The 12,614-nt window shown below is 41.2% G+C and overlaps 2 protein-coding genes across 2 annotated transcripts in view; one reads left to right on the top strand and one right to left on the bottom strand.

The window, feature by feature from the left end:
- The window catches only part of THSD7B (thrombospondin type 1 domain containing 7B), a 535,716-nt gene that overhangs the window by 486,486 nt on the left and 36,616 nt on the right, over positions 1-12,614 (bottom strand). The gene's annotated exons all lie outside the window — the stretch shown is intronic.
- Positions 1,668-5,279, top strand: CXCR4 (C-X-C motif chemokine receptor 4). Its single transcript, XM_080399674.1, has 2 exons — positions 1,668-1,882; positions 3,669-5,279. Exons 1-2 carry the CDS (start codon positions 1,844-1,846, stop codon positions 4,728-4,730), a joined length of 1,101 nt encoding a protein of 366 aa, XP_080255800.1. The 5' UTR covers positions 1,668-1,843; the 3' UTR covers positions 4,731-5,279.

Genomic DNA, 12,614 nt, shown 5'->3' with positions numbered 1-12,614 from the left:
TATCTAAAAATGGGGATTCACTAGAAGATTTTTTTTATTTCTATAGAATTCTAGCATGGTATTGCTCTCAAATTTTTCTGGATATAAACTCAAAGTAGATACTGAGTTTTCTGAAGACTGATAATTCCTGAGTTACAATCAATCAGTTTGCTTTTAATGCAACCTGTATGTGATATTCCAAACCTGCTTACAAAATATGAATTACTATTGAATTACAATGTAGTTAAAGTACATAATTACATTATAGCTCATACCTTACATACCATGTTTTTTAACAGAAAGATAATCAGTGTTATTAATTATAACCAAACTCATACTTGCTGTAGTGCATGAGAAGGAGTTCTAGAGCTTTTAGGGGAAGAGTAAGAGAGTAACTCTTGTCAAATACCTGGAAATAATTTTTGCGTCTAAAAACTGGTGGTGAACTTGGAGCATGTAAACTGGTAATAGGGACATTTAAAAATAAAACTTTCATCAAACTTTGGCTACCAGAGTAATTTGAGCATATTATTATTATGTAAAGAATGCCGTTCTCCTTTCTTTCCACTCCAAACTCCAACTGTAAGAAGTAAATCTATATAACAGAATCAATTATTCCCAATGTAGTTACTCACTATGGTGTGACTTGTGAAGTCGGGGGGGCGACAGATGAGAAAATACTCTAATCAAAAATTTTTACGCAAATTAGTTTACCTGCATTAATATCAACAGTACTGAGGCCTCAGAGACAACTGCAAAGGAAATCCATTATTCTGTTTTATTTTTCTTTATATCGGGGTTGATTTTCCCTTGCAAAACTATTTTATGATTACTATTTTTATCCTACAGATACCACTTCATGTTTTTCCTCTTTTTTATTTTTTAATTTTTTAAATTATCTGGCTACTGGAAACAGATCATTACTAAAGATATTTACCCTTCACATTTACAAAGCTAATTTACCAAACTCGAGATTAAGGAGAAAGACAAGTAGCATTCCTGATATAAGTGGGCAAATACAGAGCTCACCATTTGCTATTTTTAGATGGCAAGACAGTGAGCATGGAAATCCATGGTTTAAAATCAAGTTGGCGGCACCGTTATTTTGACAAGGTTTTCTTTTCTTCCTGATTTCTATTCTTTCCTTAATGCATTTCTTGCAATGTTCCAAAGCTTTTTGGAACAATGAACTATCCCTGTATCTCAGACATGCTAAAAGCACCTACAGCTTCTCCTCAGACTTCTCACCCCAGACCAGAGGCCGGAGGGGAGCGGGCAGCCTGCGCACATGGCAGCCCCTCGACGGTCTGCAGCACCCCTCACCCCTCAGTGCGGGCCGTGGCTTCGCTTTCCACCTCTCTCCCTGGACACCCTCTGCTCAGCAGGGATGAGAGACACCCCGAGGACCGAGGTGATCGTATTTTGAAGGGTGTGCGGGACCTGGCCTCTCCATCCCTGGAGTGGTGACCTCTGCCCGTAGCACCCAGGGCAACACGGGGCCGCGCCAGACACTTCAAAGAATTTTCTGGAGGGGAAATTCAAAGGCGCGCTTGTGCGAACACATCACCCGGGGGGAGGGGGGGGGCAACTGCCCCGGAGAGCCGCACCGCCCTCGCGGGCCCCCGGGGCAAGGGCGGCGCGGTGCCCCGCGGCCGCAGACAAAGCGCGGCGGCCCGGGGCGCGGTGCCACCCGCCGGGGAGGAGCCAGGGCGGGCTGCCCCGGGGGCGGGGGGCAGCGGGGAACTTATAAGAGCCGCGTCCCGCCAGAAGCGTCGGGGCGTGTGTTCGGTGCGGCGGCGAGTGGTGGCGCTGGTAGAGGCGCGGCGGCAGCAGCAGCACCACCTCCAGAGCCCGGACCCGTTAGATGGCTCAGAGCATGGACAACAGCCTCGACAGCCTGGATGTAAGTGCCGGGGGCAGGGCCGGCCGGCGCTGCTGCGGCTGTCCCCGCGGCGCGGGCCGGCGCTGGCTGCTCGACGCCGCTGCGGCGGGCCGGTAGCCCTGGCTCCCTGCCGGTAGCCCTGGCTCCCTGCCGCGCTCGCCCATGTGCGTGCTGTTTGCAAACAAAGGTGCCCCCGGCAGAGTCCGCGGGCGTCGGCGGGCGGGGGTCGCCCCGGAGCGGGGCCGAGGCGGGGGTGCGGAGCCCGGGCGCCGTCCTGCTTCCCCGCCCGCAGAACTGCGAGGGTCTGCGGGGCGCCAGGGGGCAGGGGTCGGCCCTGGCCTCCTGCCGCTGCTGCGTCGGGCTGCAGCGCTCGGGACCTCGCTGCAGCCACGGCCACCGCTGGAGTCCCGCTTCTTGCTTCGGGCTTGGCCGTCAGTTGCAGTGACATGTGGCGCCTTTGTGGGCTGGCAAACGCCGGTAGAGCAGTTAGAGCCACGGGAGTGGCGGGGGGGCCACACATGCGAGGAAGTTTGGAGAGAGCAGAGCCCCAGGAGCGGCAATCCCCTACCCCAGTGCCCGCCCCGGGAGCGGCATCCCCCTGCCCCGGTGCCCGCCCCGAGCGCGGTGTGCCGGAGCGTGGGGGCCCAGCCGCCCCCCTCGGCCGAAGCGCGGCGGTGGCCCCAGCTGCCGGAGGCCGTTCTCCTGCCCCGGGGCTTTGAGAGCGGTTCGGACCAAGAGGGAGAGCTCTGGCAGGTCCCGACTGGAGCGGGGAGCTGGTGCATCCCGGTGTGAAGTGCTGCGGGACCCGCAGGGCGCATCCTGCGTGGCGCTGGGGGGGGCCTGGTATGCAGGGCACAAACGGAAAAATCTGAAAACCTGAGGAATTGTGCATAGCCAGGTGGCACTTGCCCGCCTGCGTTGCTTTTCAGCGCGCTGGCCAAAACCGTTGGTGGTTTCCTGATGCGCTTTCGTGCCCTCACCAGAATTTCGCTTCCTTTTTCCACCACCGTGCTGGGTGCAACGGGCTGGCAGCAGCACCAGCTCACCCCTGCCCCGCCGCCGCCGGGTGGGGGGGACAAAGGGAGGGGAACGTGGCTGGTCGCGGTGACCCTCCACGGGGCTTGATTCCCCTGCTTAAGGTCACCTCTCGCTTTCTCTTCTCTATTGGCTTTGGGGTTTTTTTTTTCTTGTCTCTGTGCGTGGAGCTGTCAATCCCTCCTCAGCAGGGAATTCTTGCTATTATTTATCCTTTATTACATCAGCCAAGGGTACCTTCTCTATTTCTCCTTGACCCCATCCCCTTAATGAGAAGGGACTTTGGGGCAGCAGCATTTCAAGTAATTTTTTTTATAGCTCTCCGTTGTAAATGTCACAGGTAATAATTCTGTGTGGACTGACCTCTTGCATCTGGCACTTCTGGGCTCTTCCATTTGTAGTGTGCATTTGGTTAGAGCACTGAAGTGTCCAGAACCAGTGATATTTCTGGGAGTTGCCATTATCTTTCTTTTCCCTTTCATCCCATGTCCTTAGTTAGAAGATCTTAGTCCTTGGAGAAAAAACAAAGGAAGTTTTTTGAACTTGTTCCTATTTTCTGTATATTTTTTAATATATACATATATATATACACACATATATATTTTAAATTTGTATTTTTCCATCTGGTTTTCAAAAAGTTTGCTTGTTCATGATGATGGAGACTGTTCGGGCAACTCTAAGCATACTGACATACCGTGTGTTAACATACTCTTACATACAGAGTAAGCTTTTGCAGAGGAGCTAACATCTAATTTTCTTCTATTTTTTTCAGCTGTCCTCTGGGTTAATCATTGAATTTTCTGATAACGGCACGGATGAGATTGGTTCAGGTGACTATGGAGACTATGGAGAGCCATGCTTCCAGCATGAGAATGCTGATTTCAACCGGATCTTCCTGCCAACAATCTACTCCATCATCTTCCTAACAGGAATAATCGGCAATGGATTGGTTATTGTTGTTATGGGCTACCAGAAGAAGCAAAGAAGCATGACTGATAAATACAGGCTGCATCTCTCTGTGGCTGACCTTCTTTTCGTCATCACCTTGCCATTCTGGTCTGTGGACGCGGCCATAAGCTGGTACTTTGGGAATGTTCTGTGTAAGGCAGTTCATGTCATTTACACAGTCAACCTCTATAGCAGTGTCTTGATTCTGGCCTTTATAAGTTTAGATCGTTATCTGGCAATAGTCCACGCTACCAACAGCCAGCGACCACGAAAGCTGTTGGCTGAGAAGGTGGTGTATGTAGGTGTATGGCTACCAGCTGTGCTTTTGACAGTGCCCGATATAATTTTTGCCAGTACTAGTGAAGTAGAAGGAAAGTATCTATGTGATCGCATGTACCCTCACGAAAACTGGCTGATTTCTTTCAGATTTCAGCATATCTTGGTAGGACTTGTCTTGCCCGGTCTAATAATCCTGACTTGCTACTGTATTATAATATCTAAGCTGTCACATTCAAAAGGCCACCAGAAGCGCAAAGCCTTGAAGACAACAGTTATCCTCATCCTCGCCTTCTTTGCCTGCTGGCTGCCATACTATATCGGCATTAGCATCGACACATTCATCTTGCTGGGAGTCATCAGACATCGTTGCAGCTTGGAGACGATAGTGCATAAATGGATCTCCATTACCGAAGCCCTGGCATTCTTCCACTGTTGTCTGAATCCAATTCTGTATGCCTTCCTGGGTGCCAAATTCAAAACATCAGCACAAAATGCCTTGACGTCAGTTAGCAGAGGATCAAGCCTGAAGATTCTTTCAAAAAGCAAACGTGGGGGACATTCTTCTGTTTCTACAGAGTCTGAGTCTTCAAGTTTCCATTCCAGCTAACACTGCTCCTTGCCATCATTTTATAAATAGACACTTTAAAGTTGCGCAAGACTTCGAAAAAGCAAGACTGACGATAATGTACAGATTTATTTACAGTGGGAATTTTATATTGTTTCTTCTAGTCTCTGTGAGGTTTAATTGACTTATTTATATATAAAAAAAACTTTCATATTGATGACAAACTGTCTAGGCAGGTCCTGTGGACAAGTGGCTAGTTCACAAAAGTTTTAGTGCTTGTCTGTATGTATAGGTATGTGAACTAAACACTTCTGGGTTGTAGCAAAGTGACTGTTAAAAGTTTAGAAAGTATTTCTCTGTTTATATGTAAATGTTTTCAGTGTTGCTGTTTAAATTTTTAAAATTTTGGCAGGAGATTTTTACCTTACTACAAGATGTTTGGTTTACAATAGCTTAACTCTGCTGTAGAAATGGCACTTATAACCAAAACCTCCTCTGTTACATGCTAGGGTTTTTTCCCCCCATTCTCAGTAACTGATGGTTTGCAAAGTTTTCTGTTCAAGGTAAATAAAAGTTTATGACAAAAAGTTATTTTGAGTGGTATTTTTATTCCTGGTTAAATGTTTTTCCCAACACTTTTATTTACAATTCTCAATGCACAATTGTTCCTTTGAAAATTGCATAGCTCTTGTATGAAAAGCAGGAAAATGAGTTTCAGTACATATTGATTATTCAGTTGACACCTGTGAGTTCCAAGTTGTTTTTGGGTTGTTTTTTTTCACCAGAATACATTTACTTCAATTAACATCTTTAGAATTACTTATACTATCACTCTAAACAAAGAACTTTTTGAGGGCAAAATACCTACATGTGAAAAACGGTCTATTTAAGCACTTGCTAAAGTTTATAGCCTTTGGGGAATCAAACTAAGATTACTGCATGTGATTAACCTCTATGCTATGCATATATAAACTCAATCCTACATGTCTTCTGCCTTTTACTGTTCTTCTAAATTTAGTTTCACATGTTAGTAGTAATCAAAAGTAGTGGGATCAAAGCCATTTTGCTATTTGAAATTGCATTTGGACTAGAAATCAAGTTATTGAAGTATCTTCTGTGGAAGACAGATGTTTTTTTTTCTCTATGGAGCTTTCCCTATGCTGTGTACCTTCAGATTTTCTTGAGATAATGTAATCTTAATGTTCTTTTTAAAAAACCTAGAATGTGTACCAGTTCTTAAAAATACTTTTTAAATGGGAATCAGCCACACTATAGAATTTCCAGTTATTACTGTTGAAATCTTACTTGTCTTAAGTTAGTCATATCTTCATGTTACTAGAGTGCATTCAAAAGTAATACCCAAGAGAAGAGAGCCATTGAGAATATTTGTATATTCCTACATTAAAAAAACAAACACAATTGTTACTGATATATAAATAATCAAATCAACAGTTTAGAACTCAAAGAACCAAAAAAAATAAACAATACTAGTCACACAGAACTGAAATAAGCAACATGGATATTGCAATACGGCCCAGAAAGTGTGTTTTCACAAGTACAGCACTAGTGATTTTTGTGGAGTATGTATCACTATGCTAAATGATAAACTGAATTGCATGTTTTATTTTTGATATTTTCATAAATACAAGACCTTTCTGTTTTCAGTTTCCCTCCTCTCCCTTCAGAAGGCTGCAACCTTGGCTGCATCGTGAACACTTTTTTCCCTTGCAACGATGGTAGTAGTCATCTGATTCTGTTGAGCTGATTCAGTTTGCTGAACCAGCACAAAACTAACCTAGCAGGGGAAAAAAATGAATTTTCCAGCAATTTAGTGAATTGAATGACCTCAATGAGGAATCCAAAAAGCACTACAAAAGTGCAAGACCCTGTACTCTGGAGCCAGGGACAGGGAGAGAAAAGTAAGATAAAAGGGAGAGGAAGCAGGTCCCTTCTTTTAGCAGCTTAACTTTTAGATCTGTTAACTCTAATATGTATGTCTTCACTCAACAAATTAACAACAGAAAAGATGCATTCTCAAGAAACATAAGGTCTCGCTTTCATCAAGTTGTTCCTCGTTAACAGAGTTGAAAAATGAGAAGAACTTGGTATAGGAGCAGAACTTCTTAAACGGTTCCCTTTTGTTGTTTGTGTTTTCTTAATTTAGTGAGGGTTTCCCTGTGAAGAACTTGTTATTCTAAATGATTCTGGTTTTCACCCCAGCCCAATCAATCACTGTGATTTAATTGCACTTATAAAATATTTATTGGCTATCAACACACTGCTGCTTATTTGTTGAGGAAATGTTTAAAGCCCTCTAGCATTAACTTAGATTATTCCCATTATACTTCAGTCAGCCAACTGTTACCTCAAGCACTGAGCTAGCAGGAAAGGGTGCAAGATAGAATAAACTCAGCAGTCCATGTTACTGCCAAAGACCACTAAAAGGACACTAAACAAACAACAGAAAGCATTTGTGTAGAAAATAAATTAGCAAAATTAAAACATAACCCATACCCCAGAGGGATGAGAGCTACATTAGTTTTATAAAACTGCCATTGTTTGCAGTAGAATTAGTGAAACTATGGACAGAAGAACATCCTGAAAAGGAGTTGCAAGATCATTAGGGTTTTGCTCCAGCAAGGAAAGTGAGTGAAAAGCCATATGTATTTATTTTTAAATAACTTTATATATCTATAAATATGAATATAACATATTTGTACTGTCTACAGAGCAAATATTTGCAAGTTGAATGAAGCTGTCATGAGGAAACACAGCAAGAAATTATGAATCCAGTTCTGTCCTTTCACCCCTGAGTAAGTCAGAGCAAACCAGGCAAATTTCTCTCAAAGCCACTGAGCTATTCCAAATAGACCACATTGGTAAAGTATATGAATTTATTCCCTTTTAGAACAAAATCACCTTTAAGCTGATTTTTGTTGAGGCTGTGACTTTTTACATCTTTGTGAATCAAAAGTAGTCCCAGTAAATGCATTTCTCAAAGTGTAAGTTTAGTGACAAAGGTTGATAGATCTAATTTTGTAATTCATACATTGGACAAGTCCTCATACATCAAGAACTTTTCAAAGTTTTCAAAGAGACTTTCCAAGTCTTTTTCCAAATTAGTCCTCTCTAGTATACAGACATCATAATGGCATTCTTCAAGAAGTACACAATACATAGTCTTAGTATTTGCTTGATATCATAAAATAATAGCTGCGCCCAAGTAATTTTAAATATGCAACTCAAGATACAGAATAGAAAACAAATGGGAGTACGGGTGACTATTGGTTACAAACCAGTTTAAAATGTTACATGGTAATTTAAAAGATTTATAATGGATTTACAAAGATTCTTTCCACAGAATTCAGGCACGAAGTATTTTGCCGAGGTTGTTACAATGTGCTAACTGCAATGCTGGTCTAAAACATGGATATTCACCTAATACTATAATGCACACATTTTGAGTGCTTAAGATTAGTTGGAAATCCTTTGGATTGTGCAAGGCTAAACCAAGAACAGAACATGTACATGAGCTTACTTTTGCTTCCTCTGAAATGCTGTTTGGAAGTGAAGTTATAATACTTAGAGCAATGGGATAAAATTACACTATAATCCATTATTTGCATGGTATATTTTTACTCTGTCTAATCAGGTTGTACAGAGTCCACAATTACAGAAGCATGTGAAAGGAGCATGTGAAAGGTGGTAGTGAGAGTGTCAGAGCTAATGTATGCAGGCTATAGAGGGCAGTGAGGAAGGTGGAGTTTCTTAGTTTTTCTTAGCTAGTCTTATGACACAATCGTTATACAGGGGGTTCAACTTCTGTGCACATACATAAATCAAAACAAAATCACCATGAAAATAAAAAGGAAGTAGCAGTAATAACATGGAGCCATTCATACAAGTGAATGGTTTATCTTATGATGGTTGAGCTCTAGTTGGACAATGTACAAAGCGACCACCTCTAGATGTTTGGTTGAAAAGGCCATTTTTTACATTGTTTGGGAAAGGAAACAGCATGACGAGGAAGTACTTCCTTGATCCAGGCATGCCTCCAAAATCCCCTAACAATGGAGTATTCTCATACTCTCATAGTGCTGAAATTTAGGAAACACTTAAGCAGATAGGGCATCAGAGTTTTTTCTCAAAGGATGCCACTCCCTCACTTTATGTTTTGAAAGAGCTATACAGACTCCTTTTCCACAGCCATAAATCATGTGTCAATTGAAATTACATGAGCACTGGGATAATCTCTTGTAAAGAAGGCACACATCTCTCTAAATTTTTTCTCTTTAGGCAACACATTTTCTGTCACTCTTAATTTTCTCTGAAAATCTTTAACAGGATGAAGTTTAACGATCATTTGTTTTAAAATCAAGTCTGTTACCATCTTCCCACCATTCTTGTTCTAACAGGACATACAATAAAACAATGCTATGCTTATTGTTTTTAGAAACATATTTTAATAGCAGTTGATTATAAGCATACTTGGTGTTTATGTATATATTTTTTTAACATAAACATATCTGCATATATATAACAATGCAGATTATAAGCACCATTTTCAGTTGTTGATACAAGTGATCCAGGCACAGCTACTACAGACTTCAGAGGTGGCAGGATTCATTACGGATGTAGCAGGTATTGATTAAAATTACTATTTTCTTTAAAGGACAGTTGGCTTCAGTGACAAACTCCCACTGAATTCAAAGACAGCAGGGTACCTAAAGAATTACGCTTCCTAAAGCGTATAACCTTATAGGCCAAATCAATTACAAATTAAGATTACACGTTCCTCTGATTTCAGCTACAGTCAGAGATCTACAAGAAATTAAATCTCTCAGTATGGAGCAGGTGGAATTGTTCTGCTGAATGTAACAAATATATTTTCAGCAAAATCATTTTCTCTTACTGAAGGCATGCAAGCTTTGCATACCCAGCTATCAACAGTCCAATAGTAATTTGTCTTCAGTGGCACAATGTTTGAAAGAAATAGGTCAACATTTTAAATATCCTTATCTTTACTTTTCTTTTTATTAATTTATTAAATTCACACCAGGAGCAGATTCTCACCACACAAACATGTCCTAATAAGTAGAAATTATGAGAGATTTTCTGAAGGGTTACATTGTGAAGAGTTCCTTGGTTTCTGTTTTGATTTGATTTGGATTTTTTTGCTGTTGATGCTGCCTTTTGTTTCTACTATCATTTTCTCACAGCTTCTGTTCTACTTGACTTTTCCTTTAAAAATATACCTTTATAGAATTTTTAGTGGCTCTGTTAAGACTACATACAGTATCATGGAAAAGAAAAAGTAAAGAGAGACTATTCAAACAAAAAATACATCCTTCACAAGTTTCTATGTCTTCTCATGAACATTTGTCTTCTAACATCTGCTTTTCTTTAGCCAAAAGATAAATTACTTTTATAATGAATGAAAAATTTAAACTCAGATGTTGGTTTTCTTGAAAGTTTCTTGAAGTGCAATGACAGCACACATTTGTTTACTTTTCCCGCTATCTCCTATTCAGCACTCAGAAATCCAGCAGATCTCCCAAAGAGAGGTCTGGATAAGAAAAGCTGAGGGGGCCCCTTACCTGTGTGTCAGTGTCATCACGGATGCCAACACAGCTACAAGAACATGGGCTGTCCATAAATTTGCTTTCACTACTGATGTACTCTGTGAGACATTTAGACTGTACAGCAATAATTATCACTGGTAATACACCTAATGTATCACCTTGCCAAAGGTGAGCATGATGCTCCTCAACAGATGTAATACAAAATAAAACTGAAAAGCTCAAATAGAACATCTGTCCTTAACCCTCCTTTCACAACTACTCAATCTTTTATTGGACATCCCATTTGTCACCTTTCTTATGGTTATTCCTTTTCAATCTTGCCCCCTCTTAGGCTAATATTTGCTTTGTTTTCCTTGGAGAAAATATCTAATATTTAAGATTTCTTTAAAAACATTCATTCTGCCAAGTCCATCTACCTAAGTTCACCAAAGAAAGAAATGTTGGTAGGCTTGATAGCAAAAGATTAAACTGGGACCTCCGTTTCCACAGATCAGCTCCATCTCTAATATCTGTGAAACGTAAGAGAATAATTCTGGGGTTTTATAGACATGTCTTAATGTAACAGCAATAGATGTGTCTTGTCAATATGAGGTTCATTGCAAGTCTGAAATCTATTATTCCTGCTCTTTGGGAGAGGATCTATATCTCTTATACAAGTGCTAAGTGCACTGTTGGAACTCAGTACAGGAATACATTGGTAAGAGAAGCTAGAGCCTCTAACACAAATAAAAGGTTAGAAGGGATTATTGCACAAGGGCATGGTTTCATGTTAGATTTAACTTGACAGTGAAGTAGATTTAATGAGTCCCTGCCCTCCTTTACCCCTTAGTATTTCCTTTTCATGGCCTTTTAGGTCATGCTCCTGCTCCCTTTGCTTGCTCTCTTTCTCCCCAACCCTATTGTGGTGATTCTTTAACAGCACTATCCTGCATGGCACTGGACACTGATATAGCACTAAGGCAAGGCAACTGAGCTGGTATATTAATTGGCAGGACCAAAAAGCACAGTCTCACACCACACAGGCCCCTTCCTCCTCTCCTTTAATCTTAACTATGCACAACCCTCAACCTCTGCTCCTCATGTGACTCCATGGCAAGCAGTTCAGCTCTTGAAGACTGGATTTTCACAGGAATTTGAAGCAGTCTAACTTCCTCTGCTGGGAAGGTCTTCAGCTTCCCTCTCTTCCTCCCTCCCTTCCTTGCTTCCTCTTCTAATCCTGTCATTTGATATCTTCAATACACTCTGATTCTTAGGCCTGTGGACCTGTCTCCTGCTGTGCATTATTTATTGAATCTGTCACACTTTCTTTTGAACAGACTTAATTGACTAAATAGATAGTATCTATTTTTTTCTATTTTATTTTATACCATTTTAATGAAGTTAGTCAGCTCAGAAAGAGGGCTGACTACATTCAAGATAAAAAAATAAGCAGTCAGGCACATGGCTCAGCAAAGAAGGAAAAGTTGTGCCACAGATGTTTTTTTGCAGTTTTTCTTTCAGCAGCAATGAGCTCTTAATTTGACTCACTGTATTTGTGAAGCCCACCAGCCACAGAAAATGAACCAACAAAATAAACCAATAGATTTCAGTCAGCATAGTGAATTGAATTGGCTCACTAAGAAGTGAAAAACTGCAGCAATTGCAAGCATGAGGGTGGCATCATGGACCTTGGAGCTGTGGGGGGAGCAAAGAAGTGAGACCCCGTCTTTTGGGAGCAGCATGTTGTTAGACTGGTTTAGCTATCTTGCCAAAACTTCCTTAAGCAAACAGCCAACTGTTAAACAAACATAATCCAATTCTCAGGTAATGGGTAAGAGGTTGAAAAGGCGTGGAGAGAATAGATGTTTCTCTTCAAGGGAAGCAAGCCCTGCTTCCTCCACAACCAAAATATGATTAACTGTTGACTATGTGACCATGCAGAGGACTTTCCCCTGAAACAAGGCTCAAGAAAGAGGTCTCAAATAGCAGTATTTTAAACTAAAGAGATCTGTAATAGCATGATTAATCATGTTCTTGATTATCACCTATATTGCTCATCAGATTTAATGTAGTCATTTGTTAAGACACACTGTGAATCTACATTCATCTATATAGTATACAGGATATTTTGAATATGATGGATGTTTCTGTGATTTTTAAAAGCAGAATCCTTGAAAACTGCAGAGCAGCTTTTCTCCTATTCAACAATTAAAAAAAAACCAACAAAAAAACCCATTACCTTTATGTATTATGCTGTGACTCTTTCCTTAAAATTAACCTATCAGCCAGAGAGAGAAGAAATTGCCTCTTGGTACAAAATCTTCTTAGGAAGAAAACATTAGATCCCTGCCTCAAATACAAACTT

The sequence above is a fragment of the Falco punctatus genome (assembly GCF_963210335.1).
Source record: "Falco punctatus genome assembly, chromosome: 8".
In the NCBI taxonomy this organism is placed as follows: domain Eukaryota; kingdom Metazoa; phylum Chordata; class Aves; order Falconiformes; family Falconidae; genus Falco; species Falco punctatus.
This window is presented reverse-complemented; position numbering and strand designations above follow the sequence as displayed.